This window comes from Acomys minous, assembly GCF_964271855.1.
Source record: "Acomys minous genome assembly, chromosome: 14".
Taxonomy (NCBI): Eukaryota; Metazoa; Chordata; class Mammalia; order Rodentia; family Muridae; genus Acomys; species Acomys minous.
In genome coordinates, this window is record NC_140496.1 from 6933605 (window position 1) to 6956467 (window position 22863).

General features: G+C 53.8%; 1 protein-coding gene across 1 annotated transcript in view; it reads right to left on the reverse strand.

The window, feature by feature from the left end:
* The window catches only part of JPH3 (junctophilin 3), a 64029-nt gene that overhangs the window by 33417 nt on the left and 7749 nt on the right, over nucleotides 1-22863 (reverse strand). Inside the window, exon 2 of the mRNA XM_084756445.1 lies at nucleotides 7122-7899. Within this exon, the coding sequence (XP_084612571.1) occupies nucleotides 7122-7899 (778 nt within the window). The remainder of the gene's footprint in view (nucleotides 1-7121; nucleotides 7900-22863) is intronic.

The window sequence follows — 22863 nt, forward strand, 5'->3', positions numbered from 1 at the left end:
TAGGGACACCCAACAGGTACAGAAGGCCCCACCCCGATCCTGTGGAGAACATGGCTCCACCCACAGCAGCCTCCAGAACCCCACACAGAACAGGTTCCTGCTGCGGTGATGGCCCAGTCTGTGGCACTTTGCCACAGTGGCCATGAGACCTTTTAGCAGGGCAGATGGGTCCCCGAAAGAGCCAGAGTGGCTGGAACCGTGGTGTGTGGGAAGACCACAGAGCAGGTCAGCTATGTCAGATGTCACGGCAAGGTCTAATAGCAACCTCACAGAGCAGAGGCGCAACAGCAAAAGGTGAGCCCGTGTGCACTGGCGGTACACATCTGTCACCCCAGACCCTCAGGGGCTGCAGCAGGAGGCTCTGGAGCAGCCCCTTCCCCAGGCATGTGACCCATCCGGCTGAGCAGGAGCCCTGCAAGCGCCCTGCAAAAGGTACAGGTGGGCCTAGGGACAGGAGAGGGACAAGCAAAGACGGACAGGCTGCCACCGGCAGACGCAGAGACGCTGGACATGGGTCCCAGGGCACAGGAGCTGAGGCCAGAATAATAATGCCTGTACACCCCCATGCTGACTCCACTGGGGTCAGCTTGGCCCCTGGGGTGCCCGTGTGGCACACATGTGGCGTGTGGCTCAGGACACCACTTGCCACCCTACACAGTGGAGAGCAAGGCCCAGGAGTTTAGACACCACGGAGGTCACAGACAGTAGAGTCACTCAGCACCTTTGAGAGATAAGTAGGAAAAGGGCATTGAGTGGGAGGTCCAGGCAGGTGGTGTCACCAAATCCTGAGAGAGGTCACTGAGACCTCACGGAGGCCCACCCCAGGGGTCTTTTAAACAGCAACAAGTTCATGTGGCGAAAGGAGAGTCCCATGGTCCCGGGTCCCATAGCTCCTTCACCCGCTCAGGACTGCAGGCCTGGAGATTTCTCTGGGCCCAGGAAACACCACTGGCTTCTTTCTCTTCTGATTCCTGTGGTGATTCTGTGAATCCAGGTGACAGTGCTTGAGACTGCACTACCCAGATCCTGGACTATCATGTGACCAGCAGTTCCATAAGAAAGGGCATGTGACAGCTGTCCTAACTGTGGCTCCCAACAACAGTGTCTGACTGTTTGTAGCAAGGTGACAGCCTTTGGGATGGAGACCAAGAGGCGGTGCTGGCATGGGCAGACGCTGCCCACATCCCCAAGTTTATGAGCCTCTGAGAAGTACCACAAAAGGTGCCAGACATAGACCAAGGTCAAGATCTCCCAGCTTATTGAGACCGAACTGAGGTTTCTGAGAAAACTCAGGACCCTGAATGGTATACACCAGCCATGTGCCTCCGGTGTCCCCCCTCAGCTGGTCCTGAGTCCAGTTACTTCCCAGGACTCTAAAACTCATCCTTACCAACCCTGTTCAGTTGTAAGTTGCAAGGCCAAGTCCAAAGAGATGGGCCTTTGCCCACCAAGGTGTGACCAGCCTCCCACGGGAGAGGGAGCCCGATCCTGGACCAGGAAGCTATACTGTGGGGCAGTGCTGCCAGCAGGAAAAGAGAGGGACTTGAACATTTCAATGGGTGCTCAGAGGCAGGCAGGCCTCCAGCCAGCATGGCAAGAATGTATGCCTCTCACAACCACCATAATAAAACTCCACATGCTGCACAGATGTGTCAAAATAAATAAGAACCAAAATCAGGGTGTGACCTGTGTTGGCCTCCTCCAGGCTGACTTCAGGAAAATCCCTCCCTTAACTTCCCCCAACATCTACAAGTGTCTTGTATTCCTTGGCTCCTGGGCTCCATTTTCTGTCTTTGTACTTTACAGCGCTAACCTCTGCCTTCACTGTCTCCCTCACATAAAGACCCTGTGATGACATAGGGCCCACCTGAGGCGTCCACGGTACTCACTCAGTTCCATACTCTCAGCAACATCTGCCAAGTCCTTTGGTCATGAGAGGCGACATGGCAGCAAGTTCTGGGCTTGAGATGTGGGTACACTTCAGGGCCTCTATTCAGCCCCTCGGGACATAGCGCAAACCTGGGGTCCCTTCACCTCCTCCTCCTGGGAACTGTGTCCAGCACAGGCTCATAATAGGTGTATTTCAGCAGACCATAATGCTACAGGGGAGAGATGTGCAGGAAGAGGATGGGTAGCGGGATGGCCTCTGCAGCCTCGTTCCTTTAGAAACGTCACAAGATCAGAAAGACCCGGAATGCTAACAGAAGAAGGGCTCCTAAGCAACACGGGACACCCATAGATGAAGGGCTCCCAGCAACATGGGACACCCACGTCTCAGACGGTGAAGAAATAATGCACACGGGGCTGTGCCAGTGTGGAGACTCCTGGACAAGGGAGAAGGGACAAGCTCAGAGCACCAGACACAGTTCAATACTGGCCTCGCAAAGCAAGTTATGAAAGTGTGGTACCTGTCTTCTTGTCACAAGGAAGGCTGAGGTCTCAGGTGCCGGCCCTAAACGTCACTTTATAGTTATTCCAGGCACATTCGAGGGCTGGATAATAACTATTAGTGACAGACCAGTCACTCTACTGAGTCAAACAGGGTCACCTGAAGACAGAAACTCGGTGTGGGTATTAGACATGGTGTGGATGTCCTGGACATAAAATGAGTCATGGCCTGGGGACGGAGTGGGATGGTGCCAGACGCCACGGCACACCTCATAATGGCGCACAATGAAAAACCTGTGAGTACACAGGGAGAGCCTGTCCCAAAGTGGGGGAAATACTCATGAATTAATGATGTACGGAATTTTCCCCCAAGACACTTTCAGACAGACCACAGTTGACCACAGGGAAATGCATGGATGAGGAGGACCGTGGCATTTGCACGCAGGGCTGAGCGGATATGCTTGGTGCAATATGGCGCATGGTGACTTCATACAGATCCATTAACAAGGAAATGCTGTGTGACTGTCTGAAGGGGGAACAGCAGAGGTTGGACACTCTCCCGGGAAGGCCTCTTCCCAGATGCACATACCCACCTCCCCTTTCCACCTCAGAAGCAGTGCTGCATTTAAAGACTCACGTTTTACTTCTCTCTAGTATGAATGTGTCCCTATGTTAATGTGCGTGCGTGCGTGCGTGCCTGCGTGCCTGCGTGTGCATGTAGTACCCATGGAGACCAGAGGAGGGCGTCTGATTCCCCGGAGCTGGGTTCTAAGTGGTTGTGAGCTGCCTGAGGAGGGCGCTGGAAACTAAACTTGGGTCCCTTAACCTCCGAGCATCTCTCCAGCACCTCAAGGGGCCAGTGCTTCTTTGTCTCCACCAAGAGGTCTCAGAAGGGGTTCCCCCAAGGCACCCCGCCCCGCCCCACGCTAGTCTCTATGTGCCTGTCCCCAGTCCTGGAATGACCGACAAGCTTGCCATGGGCAGTTTCTCACTACTCTGACATGCAGGCCGAGAATGGAGCAACATGGCCCCATGACTCTCTCATCTTGATGGTACTCCCGTTGGTCCCCAAGGATGAACATTCATTGCTGTTCGAGGCTCGGCCAGTCATCTGTCATCTGTACCCCTTCAACACTGGCCTCTGGCTCCCTACCTTGGTCCCCACATTCTAAGCCCATTGGGAGGTTGTAGGGGACATAGACTCAGGCTTAAAGCCTGACGTGGTGCCTTGCTTTCTCGATGACCCTGAGCTGCCTCCCTTCCTCCAACAGGAGACTCCAGGGACCAGAAGTCAGCATTCTGAACAGTGCTGAGGTGACATCAGCGATGATGATGGGGGCCAACCATAGTACAGGCCCCACATCACGGGCTCCACCCTGGGAACCTTTGCTTAGAGAGTACCTGCCCTGGGCATTTGACTGTGACTGCACAGTTGAGCACAGGCCCCTGCTATTGTCAAGGCCAGAGCCTAAGAAGCTGGTTCTGGTGAGGGTCTGATGTCTCCCATCTGTCCTGTCAGCCGCAATCGGGCCAGACCCATCTTGGCACGCGCCAGTAACCTAAGAGTTCCCAGAAGGAAGCTAAGGGGCTTGGCAGACCTGTACAAGCTACACATTATGTGGCGGTAGCCTGGGAGGGACACTCTCATCAACTGGTCTCTTTCTCAAAAGACTGGAATCCTAGCGGTGTAAATGCAGAATTGGGGCACATCTCTTCTCACGGCCGTGTCACTGATAAGGTAACTGGACTGGGTTCTCTCTGTGACCTTTAGCAATGCAGAAAAAAAAATCTGGGGTCAGGCAGCCAATGGGGGTGAGGCACATGGGTGTGCTTTAGAGCTTCAACACACTAGGTAGGAATCTTGTGTGTGTGTGTGTGTGTGTGTGTGTGTGTGTGTGTGTGTGTGTGTGTGTTTCTGCTGGTACCCAGGTGCACAAAGATACATCTTTTCACTGCCTCCTCCCTTCCACCTGTCCCTTTACCCAGCTGGGAAAACACAACAGAGCACCAGATGAGACAGGGACACTGGCTGGCCAGGACCCAAGGAGCTGGTGACTCACTCAAGGCTGTGCACTCACTCCCAGGCTGGCCCCCAACTTCTTTGAGTCCCTCTTGTCCTCCTAGCCCTGCTCTGTGTGCCAATCCCTGTCCAGTTCTTCACTCTCACTCTTTGGGGGAAGGCAGACCAAAGACAGGGGCTAAGAGAGCCAGGCGCTGAGAACAGCATGGCTCCTCTGCCCCAGGTGAGGACACTGAGGCTCAGAGAGAAACAGCAACCACAGTGGGGGCATCCCCGACGTGTGCTTGGGTCCAGCACCACCCAGTGTCTCATAGCATCTATATAGAAACTGCCTGGGGGTCCCATGTTCTCATTAGTAAAAGTGGGGATCTGGTGGTGGGTTGCATGGGACATCAGGTCTTTGGAAGGTCTCCCACGACGCTTGCTTCTGCTTCTCATACCCTCTTCACTCTAGAACTCATCTGAGGCTGAGCACAAGCCTTTAATCTCAGCACTCAGAAGGTAGAGGTAGGTAGGTGGATCTCTTTGAGTTTAGGGTGTCAGCCTGGCTTACATAGTGAGCTCCAGAGAGTCAGGGCTACATAGAGAGACCTTGTCTCAAAACAACAACAACAACAACAAAGAATCCACCTGGGACCTGGCAGGGCAGGGTATCTCTCATCCACCAGGGTCCTAAAATACAAGGAAGACAGCAAGGTGAAGCACCTGGGAAGCTAGTTCATGGGGTACCCAGGGGTGTGGGGTGCACACATCAGCCTTCAGTCAGCACCATGGTCTCCTGGTTGTCACTTCCTACCTTTCTGTATGAAGTAAACGCTATGTTTACATTTATAATGGTAAAAACACCGGGAGGTTAGCAGGTTCCTAAAATCCCAGGTGAGCAGCGGCCCCATCGTCACTCACCGTCACTTGTGGGTGGTGGTGGGACATGGGAGAAGCTAAGACCGGGCAGTACCAGACCTCACTACACTACTGAGGTAGAAACTCTGCCCTTCCTCCAGCCTCTTCGAGTTCTCGTGTTCCCCCTCTAGACCACAGACACTGCGGGGGACAGGTGTCCCACCACCAGACGGCAGCGGACACCTGTGCTCTGTACTGTGATCAAAGGTCACCCAGAAGGAGCAAACCTTCAGTCACTACAGTCTAAAGGCACTCAGCTTCCTGGATGCTCAGATGGCCCACCACTGCCTGAGAATTCTTCCAGATGGGCACATATCCCCTGAGGCCTATGCAGTGGCTCCCCAGCCCCAGGCTCTCCCCACGGGAGTGATATAGACTTTTGGCTTCTAACACATCTGAGGCCTTAGGCTGCTGAAGCAGACAGCAAACAACACCCCTCCCCCCCACCCTCTCTCCTCTGAAGGTCCCAACAACAAGCCAAGCAAGGCACATACCACCAGAGTTCACCCTGGGGAGCAAACACGTTCGTCGGGCTGCCTTACAGAGCCCGGGTGGAGGTTACTGACAGGAATGTGGATGCTCTCCCCAGAAGACCGTCTTGGAAAGTCTTTCCCCAGCACTAGAGTCAGCGTCCCAAGAGCCACGCAGACAGAACCTCTGCCTAAACTTCCCCCACCTACAGACTCTAGTCCCTCGCCCAAGACCTTGAGGCCACAAGCAGTAAGAGCAGAAGAGCATCGATGATCTGTTTGGGATAAGGGCGGTTGGCTACTCAGGTGAGGAACCCGCAATCCTCCCCGCACGAGGGAAAGTCAATAAATAAAGAGACACTCGGTGATCTTTCGCAAGTGGGCACATGTGACCTGGTGACGATGGTGGCACCTGGTTCAGGTGATAACCCTGTGCAGCACCTCACAAAGTCAGCTAACAGGTGGGTCACAGTAGAGGCCAGAGGCGCACACAGACACGCTCTGGGCTTCCTACAGGTCAGCACCTTCCAGCCTGAGAATGTGGCTCCTGAAGCTGCCCTGTCTGCAGCTTCCTGGCTGGGACCAGCCCAGGCTCCCACGCTCGCCTATGTGGTTTCCAGAGCCACCTTCGGACACTTTCTCCAGTTCTGAGGCTGGCACACCACACTAACACCTAGAGAAAAACACACCACAAGATGCTTACCTACAGCCGCCTCATTACCCATTCCCTGGGGCCTGGCAGTCCCTCTGAACCACAAGTTCAATGCCCCATAGCCCGAGTGGGGGCAGCTATTGGCTCAAAATACCAATTCTCACGTGAGGCCCTCACTGCCACCCACGGCTGTTCTGTTGCCTTGGAAGAGGTGACTCCTGGGGTCCATGAGGGGTGCCAGCCACAGATCTGGGTTACTGAGGAAGCTTCCAGACTCCTCCTATGTCCCCAAACCAGAGGGCATGAGCCAGCAGGTGTCTCACACATCCTTCCAACAGAACAGCAGCCTTCTCTAGCCATCAATGGTGTATAGGAACGAAACACACCTAAGACACAGAAACAGACAGGAGACATCCTCTCTCTGTCTGTAGCCTCCTGACCCCCTCCTGCTCTGTTTTAGAGGAAGCTGCAGGTCCCCAACCACTGCCCCCCCGAGATCATTTCCTTGTCCCACCTCGGCCCATAACCACTTTTTGGGGGGCCCTCAAGGAACACCAAGTGCCTGTGGGGGAAAGAGTAAAACGACACGCCGGCCTCACGCTGGGCACGGCACCGACGACGGGCAGAACATCTCACAAACACCTGCTGGTGACCAGAGGCAGGTCCTACAGGACACCCTCCCCAGCCCTACCTGGATGCAGCAATCTCAGCCTTCTGCTTGGCGATGGTGGCTGCCCGCTCGGCTGCCTCCACGGCCCGGTCCACCTTCTCCCGGATCTTGCTGGCACGCAGTGGGATGAGGTTCTTGCGCTTGCCGCTGACGAGCACGTTCTGCTTGTACTTCCCTTCCTCCTTGGTGCCATCGGGGAAAGTCATGCACCCATAGCCGTGCCTCCGATTGCCGACCCACTCGCCCTCATACTTCAGCCCGTCGGAGCGCTGGCTCACACCGAAGCCGGAGCGTTTGTCGTTCCTCCACTCGCCCACGTAGGTCTCGGTGGTGGTGGCGTCGATGTCATCCTCAATGACAGCCAGCTCGGCCTCGGCCTCACCCAGGCTGATAGTGGAGTGGATGTCGCTGGCCGTGGAGCTTACCGTGCTCATGCCCGCCTCACTGCGGAAGGAGCTCTGCTTGCTGCGCTGGCTGGCCAGGCTGCTCTTCGACTCGGACTTGCGCAGCTTGAGGCCGCTCAGCAGCGAGCGCCGGAACAGTCCCTTCTTCTTGCTCTTCAGTATCTCTGAGTCACTGTGGGCCACCAGCACGAAGCCACCACGGGACACAGCTGGGCTGCCGGCCACTGCCGGGGAGGCGTCCGGGTGCAGGGCTGCACCGTTGGTGTGCTCGCTGCGCAGGGAGTTGATGGACGTCCTCAGGGGCGAGCGGATGACTGCGGCCATGCCATAGGGGACACTCTGCCGCACACCGTAGCCCTGGCGCATGCCACCGACCCATTGGCCCTGGTACGTCCCTGGGGAGACAAAGGAGAGAGGGGTAAGCTCCCGGGGCAGCATGTGGGTGACAGGTGTATGAAAGATCCACATCCACCTGCCCCTCCCCCTCTTAGAACCTCTCTGTGAAAATGAAACCTGGGTGGGTTTGCCTGGGCACAGAGGCAGAGGGACCAGCGAGGCCGTAAATTGGCCTCACTGATGGTCATATTCAAAGGCACTCCTGTCCTGTCTCCCATGGATGGATTGAGACTGGGGTGGGTATGATACAGGTAGAGTCCACAGTGACCCTGGGGAGCCTTCAGAGGGAGGTAACAGAGAAGAGGAGGCAATGCCCTGCAGGATGCTGAGCGCTGTGAGGCTGTTGAGAACACAGGTTCACCTTAGAGGAGGGAGTGAGGTACCCACTGCTGCTATTGGGGGTGTCCCAGAAGGTTTGTCAGCCCATGGAGTGGGGACGCCGTAAAAGAGCCTCAGGTGCGTGGAAAGGGGCGTTAAAATGAGCAGACCACAGCCAGGCATGGTGGCGCATGCCTGTAATCCCAGCACTCAGGAGGCAGAGGCAGGCAGATCTCTGTGAGTTCAAGTCCAGCCTGGTCTACGAAGTGAGTCCAGGACAGCCAAGGATACACAGACCCCAAACACACAGTAGAGTCGGAAGCAAAGAACCCCCCCCCCGGCTACCCCCATACACTGCATTGTCCCTAGGAGTCCATAACAACCCTGTGTCAAGAATGATCAGTCTCACAGCAAAACCGTGACATGGGAAACTAGGCCGGAAGAAGATGGACTAATGTCACTATAGCAGGGCACAGGTTCACCTCGTGGGGGGGGGGGGCGAGGTCCCCCTGACACCACAGAAGTAAAAGCAGCCAGGCTCTTCCTGGTCCCTTGTAGGGTGAAGGCCAGGGGGCTGGGACAGAAGCACATGGCTCACGCCTCTCACCGGGGCCATGTTTCCATTTGGGATGATAAAGAAGCTGTAGTGTAGGTAGTGACCTCGTGGTGACATGTTTAATACCACTGAACAGCATGTAGGAAAGTGCCATGGTACGGTGGCCCTTGGAGGCTGAGGCAGAAGGCTCACTTGAGCCCAGAAATTCAGAGCCAACCTGGACAACACTGCCAAATTTCTTCTCCAAATAAGATGGTTAAAATAGCAACATATAATGTGTGTGTGTGTGTGTGTGTGTGCACGCACACACACATACATTCACAGGTATGTGCAGGCGTGTGCATCTGTGCAGAGGTGAGCTGACGATGGCTGTCTTCCTCAACTGCTGTTCTCCATTTTGTAAAGATCTGATTTTTTTTCAAATGGTTTATTTTAATTTCTCCTGCATTGGTGTTTTACCCGTATGCATGTTTGTGTGAGGGTGTTGAATCCCCTGGAACTGGAGTTACAGACAGTTTGAAGTGCTGTGTGGATGCTGGGAATTGAACCCGGGTCCTCTGGAAGAGCAGCCTGTGCTCTTAACTGCCAAGCCATCTCTCCAGCCTGGTTTAATTTTTTTTTTTTAATTAAAAATTTTCCTGCATGTACATCTGCGCACCACATGCATGCAATGCCTGTAGAGGCCAGCAGAGGGCAGCAGCTCCCCTGGGACTGGAGTTCCAGGAGGTTATGAACCTCCTATCATGGGTAATGGGAACTGAACTGGGGTCCTTTGGGAATGCAGTGAGCAAGCAACCTTAGCCACTGAGCCAACTCCCGACATGGTCTACCTTATCTTTTGAGACAAGAGTCTCTCACTAAGCCTGGAGCTCACCAGTTCAGGTGGACTGGTTAGCTAGCAAGCATCAGGGATCCTTCTGTCTCCACCCCCGAGTGCTGTGACTACAGGCATGCACCACACACCTGCCTTTTTACATGGGAGCTGGAATTGAACTCAGGTCCTCACGCTTGTGTGGCAAGCACTGTACTGACTGAGCCATCTCCCCAGCCCCAAGATGTTATAAAGGCACTAAAACCAACAAGGGGGCCACTCAGACCCCAACACACACACACACACACACACACACACACACACACACACACACACACACACACACACACACCCCTCAGCTTTCATCTTGCTCTGCTATGTCTCCAGGCAAGTTCCTGAACCCCTTCAGCTTCCCCATCTGTAGAACAGGCCAGTTGTCCCCACAGTGTAGGCCTAATCTGGACCCAGCAGAAGAGCTCGTCACACTGAGAAGGGATCTTCCGACCCACTGTGGCAGATGCAACCCCTCCCCCGCCCCGCCCCGAGGCTGACACTGGCACCATTCTGAGGCACCAGGCGTCTAACCAAATAATGCCAGCACAACTTTGGGTCTCTTTCTAGTCTAAAGACACGGCCACCTAGGATGATTCTTTTCAGATGTGAAATGGCTGAGGATCCACAGCAGATGCCTTTTCTGGCCTCTTACTCCTCCTCACCGCAACCCCACTCCCTACTCTCAATCACTCAGGCCCCCTTCCTCATTTACAGACTTCAGAGATAAACTCTCGCTAGCCATTGTCAGGTATGAGCCAGGCAGCGCCACCTAGGGTCCACGCACCATCATTACACCCAGCTGTCTCCTCTCCTGAGTTCAGAGTCTCCTTTGTCAAACTGCTCCCATCAGCCTGAGTTTCTCCCCAGACACTAGCAACATACAGCAGTCATTTGGACCAACTGCCCACAGACCGCACTTGACCTAGGTTAGCACCAGGTCCGTGAATGGCCCAGAATGTATCTTCCTGGCTACCCAAGCATCACCTCCACACTACAGGCACCTAACTCTCTACTGATGTGTGGCTCTCAGGTATGCATAAAGTGCCCATCTGCTCAGAGCTTTGGACAAATCTGCCTAGAGCTGTGGCTTCCTTGGTGAAACAGACCTGGTAGCTGACTGCCCAGGCCAGGAACAGAGTCTGGGATCCATCCCCAGTATTACACAGAAATAAAGTCATGATGCCTCATGCCTGCAATCCCAGGACATGGGAGACTGCAGCAGGATTGTCACATGTTCGAGGCCAGCTTGACTACAGAGTGAGACTCTATCACAAAACAGGCAAAATAACAAAACAGAAGGCGAAAGGAAGGGAAGAAAAAGTGGCCGGCAATAAAGCAAGATTGGCCTCTCCGCAGCAGAGTCTGAGATGTGGCTGACATGACAGTCATGCTAGTCACACACGACATGACCATCACACACAGGGACGGGTCAAGGAGAAGGGATGAGGGGCACCATGGGATCCATTCTACCTCAAGGCGCAGTGGGGGGGGGATCTGTATCACCACACTGACCGTTATGTATCTTCAAAGCTGGGTTGGGATGGGAGCCTCCTGTGAAGGCGGCTGACTACAGGGACCAGCATTTCAGTCCACTGCTAGGACTGGAAGCCATTGGTCTAAGGGCAGCCTCCTCAGGAGTATAGGAGCCTGAGGACAGAGCTATGTGGACGTCCTTCCTGCAGTCATCCTGCAAGGGCCTCCTCCCTGATCTGTAGCCATCCTCGTCCGAGAGACAGGTAGCGTGCTGCCCAAAATCCTTGTATCCACCGTGGGATGCTCTAGGAAGCCGGGAGGACAGGGATGGCAGCTGTCTTGGCCAGTGTGTGCATGGCACCAAGGGCTCAAGCTATGTCTTGTGGGATTCAGCCAAAAAGTGATTTTCCCAACTGTTCTGGGGGTAGGGGGTGGGGGAAAGGCAGTGTCCATGTCACCCAGAGTAAAGAAGACCCCAGGGCACTGTCACAGGAGGAGACCGTGCCAGGCAGGCCTCTCAAGTGACCACAATAGACACAACAGAGTTGACCCTGAGGATGGGAATTGTCTGCTGAGCTTGTATTCCAGAAGAGAGACACAACACTCAGCCTGAGGCCCCAACTCTGGCTACAGAATCAGGATTTCAGAGGAGATGGGTGGGTCCTACCATCGGGGAAGTGCATCCCAGTGTTTTAGGGATGAAGAGGGAGCTAGAGAAACCTTGTGCCTAGCACAGCACACATGGCCACGCCATGTTCTAGAACCTTCTTTCCTTTACAGTGGACCTCTTAATAAAGGCCAGGTAATAATAGTCTGTTGCATTTTGTGTTTTACTTACTTCATATTTACTTATTCTCGGTGCCAAGGACTGACTCCTGGGGCCCTGAACACACTAAACACAAGCTACACGTGGCGTTAAACCCTCAGCCTATTTATAGAGGCTGATGTTTATACCTAAGATCAAACTTTGTCCTTAAGACACATCCCCTAGACCTAAACCCCTCAGTCACAAGAAACGTTCTTCTCAAGGTCTCTAGAAAGTTATCCTCAGGAAAGGCCATGAGAATGACCATATCCGAGTGTCCTTGCCAGCCACGAAGTGACATTCTAAAGCCATGGGGGACTCTGGGGGAGCTGTGGCTGCTGGAGTTATCTATGGGCTGAAGTGCGTTCACCCAATCCCTAGGAGAAGCTGGGACCCTCCAACCCAGGAATAGAGCAGCTGCGAGGAATGGAGAACGGAGCTGATGACATTGGAAAAGAAGTGAGCAAGACAACGAGGCAGGGACCAAAGGTTTCCAAGGAACCAAAGCCCCAAGATGAGGTTCCAAGACAAAGTACAGAGACGACAGTCTCCTAGAACAGGAAGAGCCTGGGTGTTCTGACTGAGGACCCACATTACTGCATGGTGAAGGGGCGGACACGACAGCAGGAGGCTTCCGGAAAGATACGAAAGCAAAGCATACAAGACACACTATGCCTGGCTGGGTGGTATTAGTGCACACCTTTAATCCCAGCACTTGGGAGGCAGAGACAGGTGGATTGCTGAATTCAAGGCTAGCTTGATCTACCTAAGGAGTTTTAGGACAGCTAAGGCTACACAGTGAAATCCTGCCTTGAAAACAAAACAAAACAGAAGATACATTGTCCAACAGACAGAATGACAGGGCTGTACAACAGCAAGGCTTCCCTGGTGTGAAACTGTGCCCCTGCATGGCACAAATTCTGAATAAAAAAGTGATTTTTCCATCTGCACTAAAACATCAATACATCCAGCAAGTGATCAAGCCACAGGAACTTGATCTTCTAGGCATTCTTTCTCTGGAAGCCACTGCGGGATGTGGTCCACCAAAACAAGGGAGGAACCTAGGAAAAAGGAAGACCCCATGATCAGACGGGAGCAGGGGCAGGATGCTCCAGGGTAAGGGTACCAAAGGAGACATCGGCCCGTGAGGAGACTTGAATTTGTGCGATTGCAGACAGAGGCTCTGACAGGTGTTGAGGGAAGAGCTGCATTGGGAGATTTTCTTATTGAGCATATGGAGGGGGTGGGGGGTGGGGGGGACTGACCAACGATTTAAATAAAACAATACAATTAAAAAAGAGTCAACTGCTAACTCAAATTGTGCATGGAAAATGTACACTGGGGAACATCGCTTGCCTCAGCAGTAATTGAGCCTGCGGTTGCAAGGGTGAGGAACACTGGGTATGGGTTCAGCTTTTACATTGTGCTATAATGCTGGTATGGCCAAGGAAGGGGGGGGGGAGAGGTGGGGGAAGGGATGGGGGAGGGGATGGGAAGGGCAGGGCAGCAAGAGTCTGAAACTCTGTCTTCTAGGGTAGAATGTTGAAGATCTGACACCAACCACTTGTGTAGAAAGGCAGAGGCCAGCCTCTGGAGGAATGTGGCGTCCAGCTGTGGAATGTGGTATACCTGGGTGTGTCATGGGCTTGCCTGGACTCACAGCACTGTCCTGGGTCTTCATAAACTGTCGGTGCCTGTGACCGCGGAAGGCAGTCGGGGCAGGAGGAGAAAAGAAGACTGACAAGAGGGAAAGAAGCCACTGGGGGTGGGGGAGAGTCAGACAGCATATGGAGGAAGCAGGAAGGTGACCAGAAGGTGGCCAGTTTGGAGGGCACGTGCATCGTGTTTGCATAACACAAGCATGGAGTCAGGAGGGATCAAGGACAAAGCCAGAGGCCGGTGAGGCTTCTAACACAGCCTCATACTCACTCCCACGCTGCCCGAATGAGAGGTCCCCGCACAGCACACAGAGGTGCTGCTTGAGGAGTCATGCGTGTGGTCCACCTCAGCCCGAGATGCAGTTAGCCATGTGAATGACACTCTCGTGGCCTGAGTGTGTGGACTTCATGGTAACAATTTTTTTTTCTGGCTGACCACTGTCTGCACTGGAGTGGGATGGAATCGCTCTTCTTTGTCCTGGTAAAATAACTAATATGACTTTCACAGGCTTAGAAGAGCATAGTGTGTTTCCACAGAGGTCCCCAGGGTCTCTGTGTGTCAACATGAAGGTCCCCAGGGTCTCTCTGTGCCCCTCATGGGGAGGTCTTAGGATCTCTGTTTGTTTTCTATGTGGCCCTCATGGAGGTTTTGGGGGTCACTGTGTCCCTGTGGAGGTCTCCAGGGTCTCTGTGTGCCCCTCATGGAGGTTTTGGGGGTCACTGTGTCCCTGTGGAGGTCCCCAGGGTCTCTGTGTGCCCCTCATGGAGGTTTTGGGGGTCTCTGTGTCCCTGTGGAGGTCTCCAGGGTCTCTGTGTGCCCCTCATGGAGGTTTTGGGGGTCTCTTGTGTCCCTGTGGAGGTCTCCAGGGTCTCTGTGTGCCCCTCATGGAGGTTTTGGGGGTCACTGTGTCCCTGTGGAGGTCTCCAGGGACCCCACGTTCCCCTGTATGCGTATCATTCTTCCCAGGCTTCCGTCTATCTGATGGGAAGTCAGTTGCTGGCAGCTCAGAACCTCAAGGATGGAGGCTTGACCCTCAGTGACCTTGGCTCTGCCCACTATGCACATGGCAGGCTGTGATGCTCAGCACCCAGGGTCCAGGGACTCTCCGTGGGCAGGGGACATGACTCAAAGGCTGGGCTGCAGGACACAGAGGGAGGACAGAAAGAGGCCTGTGCCAGGAGGAGGGAGATAAGCACTCACCATGGGTTTCCTTTCCCTGTGCCATGTGCTCGGTAACCCTAGCCTTCCCATCACTTCTTCTGAACATAGGTGGTCCTGATGAGGGCTCAGCTTCCGGAACTCTCTTAGAAGCTGAGTGAGATGTGATTGGAGAAGAAGCTCAACCTCACGTTATCCAGTAATGAGCCATGGTCTGGGTTGGGATGTCCCCTGGGGCCAGGTGCTAACGGTTGGATCCTTAGTAGGTAGCTATAGGGAGGGGGCAGGATCTTTAAGGAACTTGGGGGGTGGGTGCCTCTTACTCTCGTGTGTCATCTATGAAGCGAATGGTATTCCTACCATGGTATGCTGCCTCCCCCAAGCCCTAAGGCATGGCAGCCAATCATGGATGGCGATCTCCAGGCTATGTCTCTCTATACTTGGTTAACCTCAGCTGTTGTCACAGGATGCAAACCACCACATTTGGAGACCTAACCCATAAGAAAAGAAAGCGCAATGTGCATACATCTCGTATATGCCTGTTCACAGTGATGAAGCCCACGGCAACCCAAAGACACAAACAGCCCACATGCCAACCACTGAAGACAGTGTGGTCCATCTTGGTGATGGAACATTACTCAACTGTGAGAAGAAACGACACTGGCACGTGTATCAGGTGGATGAGCCTATGAAAGTCAGTGACAGAAACTAGCTGCTCAAAGCCACCGCCATCCTGGGCAGATCCATAAGACAGAGCCCAGGTGGCCGCTGGGGGCTATGACTAGTGAAGACAGAAGTGATCCTTAGGGGCAAGGTGTCTTTCTGAGGCAGCGAAACTGCTGGACCACTGCCTGTGCTGATGGCTTCTGACTCCAGGAAGAATCTAGTAAAGCACCAAGCCAAACACTTCAAATGAGTGAGCTGCACACAATATAAATTTATGTTAATAAAATGGGGTTTTTAAGATTATTTTATGCATATGGGTGTTTTGCCTGCATGTATGTCTATTTACCATGTATGTGTCTGGTGCCCATGGAAGATAGAAAAGGGTGTCAGATCCTCTGGCACTGTAGTTACAAGTGGCCATGAGCTGCCATGCAGGTGCCTGGAAATGAACCTGGGTCTTCTGGAAGAACAAGTGCTCCTAACTGTTGAGTCATCTCTCCTGCTCCAAACCTGGGGTTTTCTTTTTTCTTTTTTCTTTTTTCTTTTTTTTTTTTTTTTGTTTTCGTTTTTGTTTGTTTGTTTGTTTGGGTTTTTTTTTTTTTTGGTTTTTTTATTTTAATGGTTTGCTTTTAAGCTACGGGTCAGTGGAGAACCTTCTCCATCTGCAGTCAGAGGATGCTGGGCCTCCGGAGGGCTTCACCAAGTCTGAGGAGGCAGCGACAGTCTCCTTTTGTCCTGACCATGGAGTGGAGGGGTCCTGCATCTTTTACTGGCCATTAAAATCCCCTATCTACTCCAGAAGTGGGGATAAACAGAGACATCCTAGTGTCATCATAGCTGTAACTACTCATGGTTTGTTTTCACCGGCCTCAACTTGAAGCCAAGCCTGTGACTGTCCCCCATGGAGATGGCACGTCCAGTCCCCAGTGAACACAAACAACCCCGGACAGCACCACACAAGTCGCCTGACCTGGCTGTTAAGTTGAGGATCAGCCTTACACCCACTCTGCCGGACGGACAACCAAGGAGACCCAGGGGTCAAGGACAACAGAGTTTGTACCCTACAGCTGCCTGCAGCCCTCATGGACACCAGCCTGGGGAAGGGACACCCATGTGGAGAAGCTGAGGGACAGACAAGGCAACTCTGATGAAGGAAGTCAGGAGCGCCTGCCTCTCTGGCAGCCCAGGCCAGACGTCTTGGTCCCCCAGGCACAGAGCTTCTCTCTGGCTACTGTCTGAGAGACATGGAGGCTTGAGTGCTCCAGTGGGGCAGCTGAGCTCAGACTCAAGCCAGGAAGAGATGAAAACAGGTAAGCTTTCTAGAAACTTCCCTCAGTTATGAAGTTGGGGCCCAGAGACACTGAGGAGACCAGAAAGGGGCAAGAAGGAGATGGGGGTGTGTGTGGAGTGCTGGCCTGAGTTGGCCCTAACCATCAGCAAAAGATAAGCACCTGTGCTACCCCCCCTCCTGCCTCAGCCCCATCGATGTCTTTCTGGACCTGAACTGCCTTCTAAAGTGTCAACTCCAGACAAGGTCACCCCAAGATCAGGAGTGTGAGCCAAAAGCAGGTCACTGTGCCACCCACAAACACCAACCATCCCTCTCCAGCAAAAAAACAAAGGATGGATGCTTCCCAAGCAATCATAGCCCTGTTCCACACAGTCCTCTCTAGAGAGCTGCCTCTTTTTTTTGTTTTTCCAGACAGCACTAGTCTGGAGTGAACCCCACTGGCTTAGGGCCTCCCCCAGCATCTGCCCCGCAAAGCCTGAGTCCTTTAGTGGGTCTGACAACACACCCTAACTCCAGGAAAAAAATCCCAAATCTTCACCCATGGGGTGTGTCTGCAAGGCAGGGGCCAGGGACCTTGGTGGCTCTGGGAGGGTTGGTCATCTGTCAGAGACAGATAGGGATGAGGAAGCACTGGGACAGGTCAGCGGACCCACCCAAGAGTTGGACATGAGGCTACACTACAGGCCTATGCCTACCAGCTTCTTCCTCACAGAACCCATCCCAGGCCTGGCCCTGAGAGACTACCTCGGTTCCCCTACCTCAGGGTAACCATCTGTCCAGGGCACCAGCCGCACCTGGCATCCAACAGATGGGACACTCGCTGGAGATTCAGGCCACCATGTCCTGGGGCCAGGGTGGGAGATGGGCCTGTGGAGAGTTGGTTACATTCCCTGGTACTGGAGGACTGAGTTTCCACTGAGTACTAACAGTCCCGATGAGCTCTTCCGGGTGCTGGAAACTGAGGCAGGCAATGTCCTGGAGCCTCAGAGCACCCAGCTCAGAGCCCTAGGGTTCCTAGGCTGTACTGGCACCCCATGACATGTGGTCCATCCACAGCTTCATCTCCAAACCTCTGTCTTGCTCCTCCACAGCAGGGCCGAGGTACTTCTAGGCTCTCAGGCATAGGTGTACCAGAAAATACAGAGTGAAGTGAGAAATTCAAAATGAGGCTGGGTGTGGTGGCGCTCGCCTGCAACCCCAGCACTCGGGAGGCAGAGGCAGACGGATCACCCTGAGTTCGAGGTCAGCCTGGTCTACAAAGGGAGTCCAGGTCAGCTGAGGCTACACAGAGAAATTTTGTTTCAAGAAAAAAAAAGAAAGAAAGAAAGAAAGAAAGAAAGAAAGAAAGAAAGAAAGAAAAAGAAATTCAAAATGGGGTTTGACAGGCGGACTGGGCCACCTGATTCCCAAGAACCCACCTCTACCTCTGTCTCTTCCACCTTCTCTCCTAGCTCCTCCCCTCTAGCCGCACCCTCCCTCTCCCGCCCCCCCCCCCCCGCCCCCACGACTTGCTGCTAACTCTACAGGGCTCACACATCTCTTCTGTTTGCTCCTTCAGCTAACAGGACCTGATGCTGTAAGCTACCTCACGGTCGGGCTGGTGTTGCTGAAGCCAACTCCAGCCCAATAAGCCCTTGCCTGTGGCTTTCTCAGAGATACATAGTTAAGCCCATGGCCACCAACACGGTGCAGTCACTTGGGCCCTGCACAGAGATGGCCAGGCAGGAGCCCTAAACTGCTGTGGATCTCCTAGCAAGTGGGTCACAAAACCCTCCCTGAGGTGGCACGGGCTCCTTCCATAGGCTAGGAGGCCCGGCAGCCTCGCCACCAGCCCTGCTCCTGCCACCCAGATTCTCCATCCAAAGTCACTTCCCCAGATGGCTTCCTCTAGGTCACAGAACCCACCCTATCTCCTGTGCCCTCTGCTCCACCAGCAAGGAACCACCATGGGCTCCAGAGCGACCAACAAGCCAAACAGTCCTGAGCCCAGCGCGCCCACCCCCAGAGGCAGCTGGTTGTGTGTCACAGCCTCTGATGAGAACCACAGACCCTGACAAAGCCTCTGGGCCGTGACCCTAAAGTCTGTCACTGTGAGCATTTGCTGAGCACCCGCTGTGTGCAGGGCACCGTGCAGGAGCTCTGGGAGAAAGAAAATGACCCTGAGGTGATCACTGGGGTGATCATTGGAATCTACCTCCTTCCCAACCAGCACTCACGGATACTACCATCTACAGAAAACCCTGGAAGCCAATAATAAAACACATAATGGGGGTTTAAAAATGGGCAGCAAAACCTAAAAAGACAGCATGGAGAGGCAGACTTCATCAATAGCGCACAGTGAATGTGAAGAGACGCCAACATCTAGCACTGAAGAAAGCACAAATAAAACCACGACAAGACACCGTGGGCCTGGATGGTTGCAATCAGAAAGGCAGCGGTAACAGGTGGGGGTGAGGGCGGCGGGGGTGAGGCCCTAACACACCGCAGGCAGGAATGGGAGACGGCAGCTGCAGTGCAGGTGGTCAGCAGGTTCCTCAAAAGGTAAGCCCCAGTCACCCCACAGGACCCTAAAAAGAACTGAAAACATACTGTATTTTTCAGACCATAAGACGTTACTTTTCACCCCAAAAGTGGGGGGGGGGATTAGGGTGGGCCTTATGGTCCAATTGCTCTTTTTTTACTGTTTTTCTTGTTTTACTGCTCTAAAAACTGGGTGCATCTTACTGTCAGGTGCGTCTTATAGTCCGAAAAATATGGTACATAGACACAGACTCACAGCGGCACCATCCACGGCACCCGGAAGGTGCGACCACTACAAAGGCCCAAACAGTGGAGTCCTAAGACAAGAAAAAAAGGAAGAATGAATTCCAAGGATTAAGAACACCATGCTCGGTGAAGGGGCCAGCTGTGCGGGGACGCACGACGCATGATCCCACATGTGCGAAATGTCCAAATCAGGTAAACCTGTGGACAGGAAGCAGGCTAATGTCACCAGGCACGAAGGAGGGTACAGTGACGGCTGGAACTGGAAAGGGTGCCACACAGGCTGGTGGCGTAGACCTGTGATCCCAGGACGTGGGAGGCTGAGGCAGGCCAGCCTGAGCTACAGTGAGACCCTTCTCGGTTGTTAGAGTACTGCTGTGGAGGAACAACGGCCAAGGTACAGTCCCCATGGTCTACACAAGAAAGCCAGGCGTAGCAGCAGCCACTTGATATCCCCACTGGGGTGGCAGAGACAGGCAGATTTCTAGAGTCCGCTGCCCATCTAGCCTAGACCAGTGAGGTCCAGGCCAGTGAGGGACCCTGCCTCATATAGAACAAGATGACACCCAAGGAGGAACCCTGGGGTTGACTTTAACCATGATGTGTATGCACCTATGTGCACACATACACACACACACACACACACACACACACACACACACACACACACACACACGTGCAGTGGGGGGGGGGAGGTTAGACCAGTGACGAGAGTCCAACTGTGAATACACTGAAAATGCTATAGTGTGCATTAGAAGAGAATTAATTTTTTTATGTGAATCATATCTTAATAAAGTTATCACCAAAAATGTTGTCAAATGACATGTTTCTGCCTATCAGGGTGAGAGCCCAACAGTCTCTGAGGAGCTGTGATACCAGCTGTCCCAGTTTCCGTTCTGTGGCTGTGGTGATACTCTGACCAAGACTTGGGCAAGGGAAGAGTTCAATTGGCTTACACTTCCTTGTCATTCCATCACTGAGGGAAGTCAGGGCAGGAACCCAAGCAGAAGCCATGGACGGGAGATGCTGTTGACTGCCTTGTTCTACACCCCAGGACCACCTGTCCAGGGGTGGTACCACCCACAATGGGCTGGGCCCTCCCACACCAATCATTAATCAAGAAGATGCCCCACAGACTTGCCCACAGGCCAACCTGATGGAGCCAATTCCTCGGTTGAGGGTCCCTCTTGTCAGGTGACTTTAGTTAGCGCCACCTGGAGCTCCCCAGCAATCCTCTGTGTTGGAAACCCTTCCTGGGGAAGTTGGCCATGGCTCCTCCTGAAATGCCCACTTCTCCTTTCCAGGGGCAACAAGCTGGTGCTCCTTGAGGGGTGACGTCCTTGGGACCTCAGCACGGCAGTGGTAGGGAGGCTCCCCGACCTGACCCTGCACACAGTACAACAGCCTGTCCAGATTTCCCACAAATGGGCAGGGCTATGTCTCTGACCCCCACCCCCACCCCGACCTCCACAGCTTCTTGGAGCATCTGCTGCTTGTTTGCAAATGGGGCTAGGGGTGTCTGGCTTTCCCCGCCCGGAGACTAAGCAGCAAAGGTCTAAGAAGCTTCTAGCATGCTGCTGGTGCAATGCCAAGTTAGGAACACTCAAGTCCACGCTGCTGAGCTGGGGGCCAAGGTGCAGGCTAGAAGCTGAGCACCCTATGCTGTGGAGAAGAGGTGGGGGGTGGGGTGGGGGGGTGGGGTCCTGGTAGAGGTGACAGATGCAAGCAGGGCAACATGGCCACAGTCCCTACTCTCTCACTTACTCTCCTAGAGTATTCTAGCTTCCGTCATCTGTTTCTGTCCCCACTGTGCACGGTGAGACCCACCAGAGCAGGTCAGGTCACAGGTCAGGCACTTGTGACAAGCACAGGGCTCCTCTCTGGGGTTCTGTGAATGCCTACAAGAAGGGCACACAGTTCTGAACGCCTGCAGAGGACTGCATGTTTTCCGCCAGCGAGTGAGTTTTTGTCAAGTGGGTGGGGTCAGCATTTAGTGGGCAAAGCTGCACCAGAGACCAGCCTGCCTCTGCTAAGCTGAGACCATAGCCACAGCTCCTCAGCTTTTTGGTTCCTAATCTATAAAGGAAGGGGTGCTGACACACGATCTCCTGTCAGGAAGCCAGGGGGATGGCGGAGATAGTGCAGAGACGAGTCGGGTGCTGCTGTCGACCAACCACATGACCTCAGCAAGCCACAAACCTATGGCCTTCATTTTTCTAAATTCTCTCTGAAGGGAGTACTATGTTGTCTACGCGTTCTTACAGTCTTAGGGGCTGCAGGAAGTGTCTGCCTGTCAGCTCTGCCCCACTTTGGGTGAGGTGGTGTGTGTGGTCACAGACTTGTGAACAGGAGGTCATGGCTGTGGCTGCAGGAGAGACAAGCTGCTAGCTCACAGTTCACGCGGAGACGAAGGCGCCTCTCCATTTCCACCTTTCCTTTTTACTCAATATGAGGCGAAGTTCCCACATCCCGGGTGCCTTCTCTCTTCCATTAGCCCTCTGTGGAAATGCTCTCACAGACACACCCAAAGGTGGCCTCACCAGTGCCCCCCAGGAGGTTCCTAATTCAACCAAGCCTACAATCAAAATTAGCAAACGCAGCCACAGAAAAGGCCACCTGAAGATGGTGGCAGAGATTCAACCATAGTCACTGTACTTGGAAATGCCCATTGTACTTTGCTGGTGTGACAGGAGGCCCCACCCCGCTACTTCCTGAAGCACAGACCCAGAGCTCTCTCCGCCACAACCATCCTGGGGCCACCTGCTTCTTGCAAACACCAGCGTGGGATGCCCCCCCACACCTTACGGGTCTGATTTCCAGGCTTGAAGGACCCTGGCACCTACAGGGGTGGATTCACTCTCAGGGTTCTGATGTGGGCTGCAGTGTTCTGACCCAAAGGGCTTCCCTGGAGGCAGGCAGGTACCAGCATCACCTGGGGGAGTTCATGGCACATGCCAGCTACCCCTTCACCAGCACTTCTGGGTAAGTCCACAAAGCGTTCTAGACAGACTTTGTGCTCAGCTGAGGTATTAGCATATCAGGACACACACAGGTCACTTCCTGCCCCACAGGTTGGGGACCACACATGTGATTCTAGTGTGCAGCAGGGCTGGCCAAGCTGTGGTTCCCAGAGCACGCCCTGAGGCAGCACCAGCCTCTCCTGAGCCCTGTCTGTGTTCCCAGTGATATGTCACCCCATAAACTCGAGAAGGCTGAGGATCTGCAGTCTGGGCACGTCTTCCGGTGGTCGTGTCACACACGCTGGCCTAGACTCAAAGAAGTGGCCTATAGTTGGCTGGCAAGTGCCAGGTCTTGGTTTTCAGGAATGTTTGCACCTTAGAGTCCCTCTTAGGTTCAGGTGACTGCCTGCGACACTGCTGGAACGGAGGAGACGTCACCTGCTAAGCAG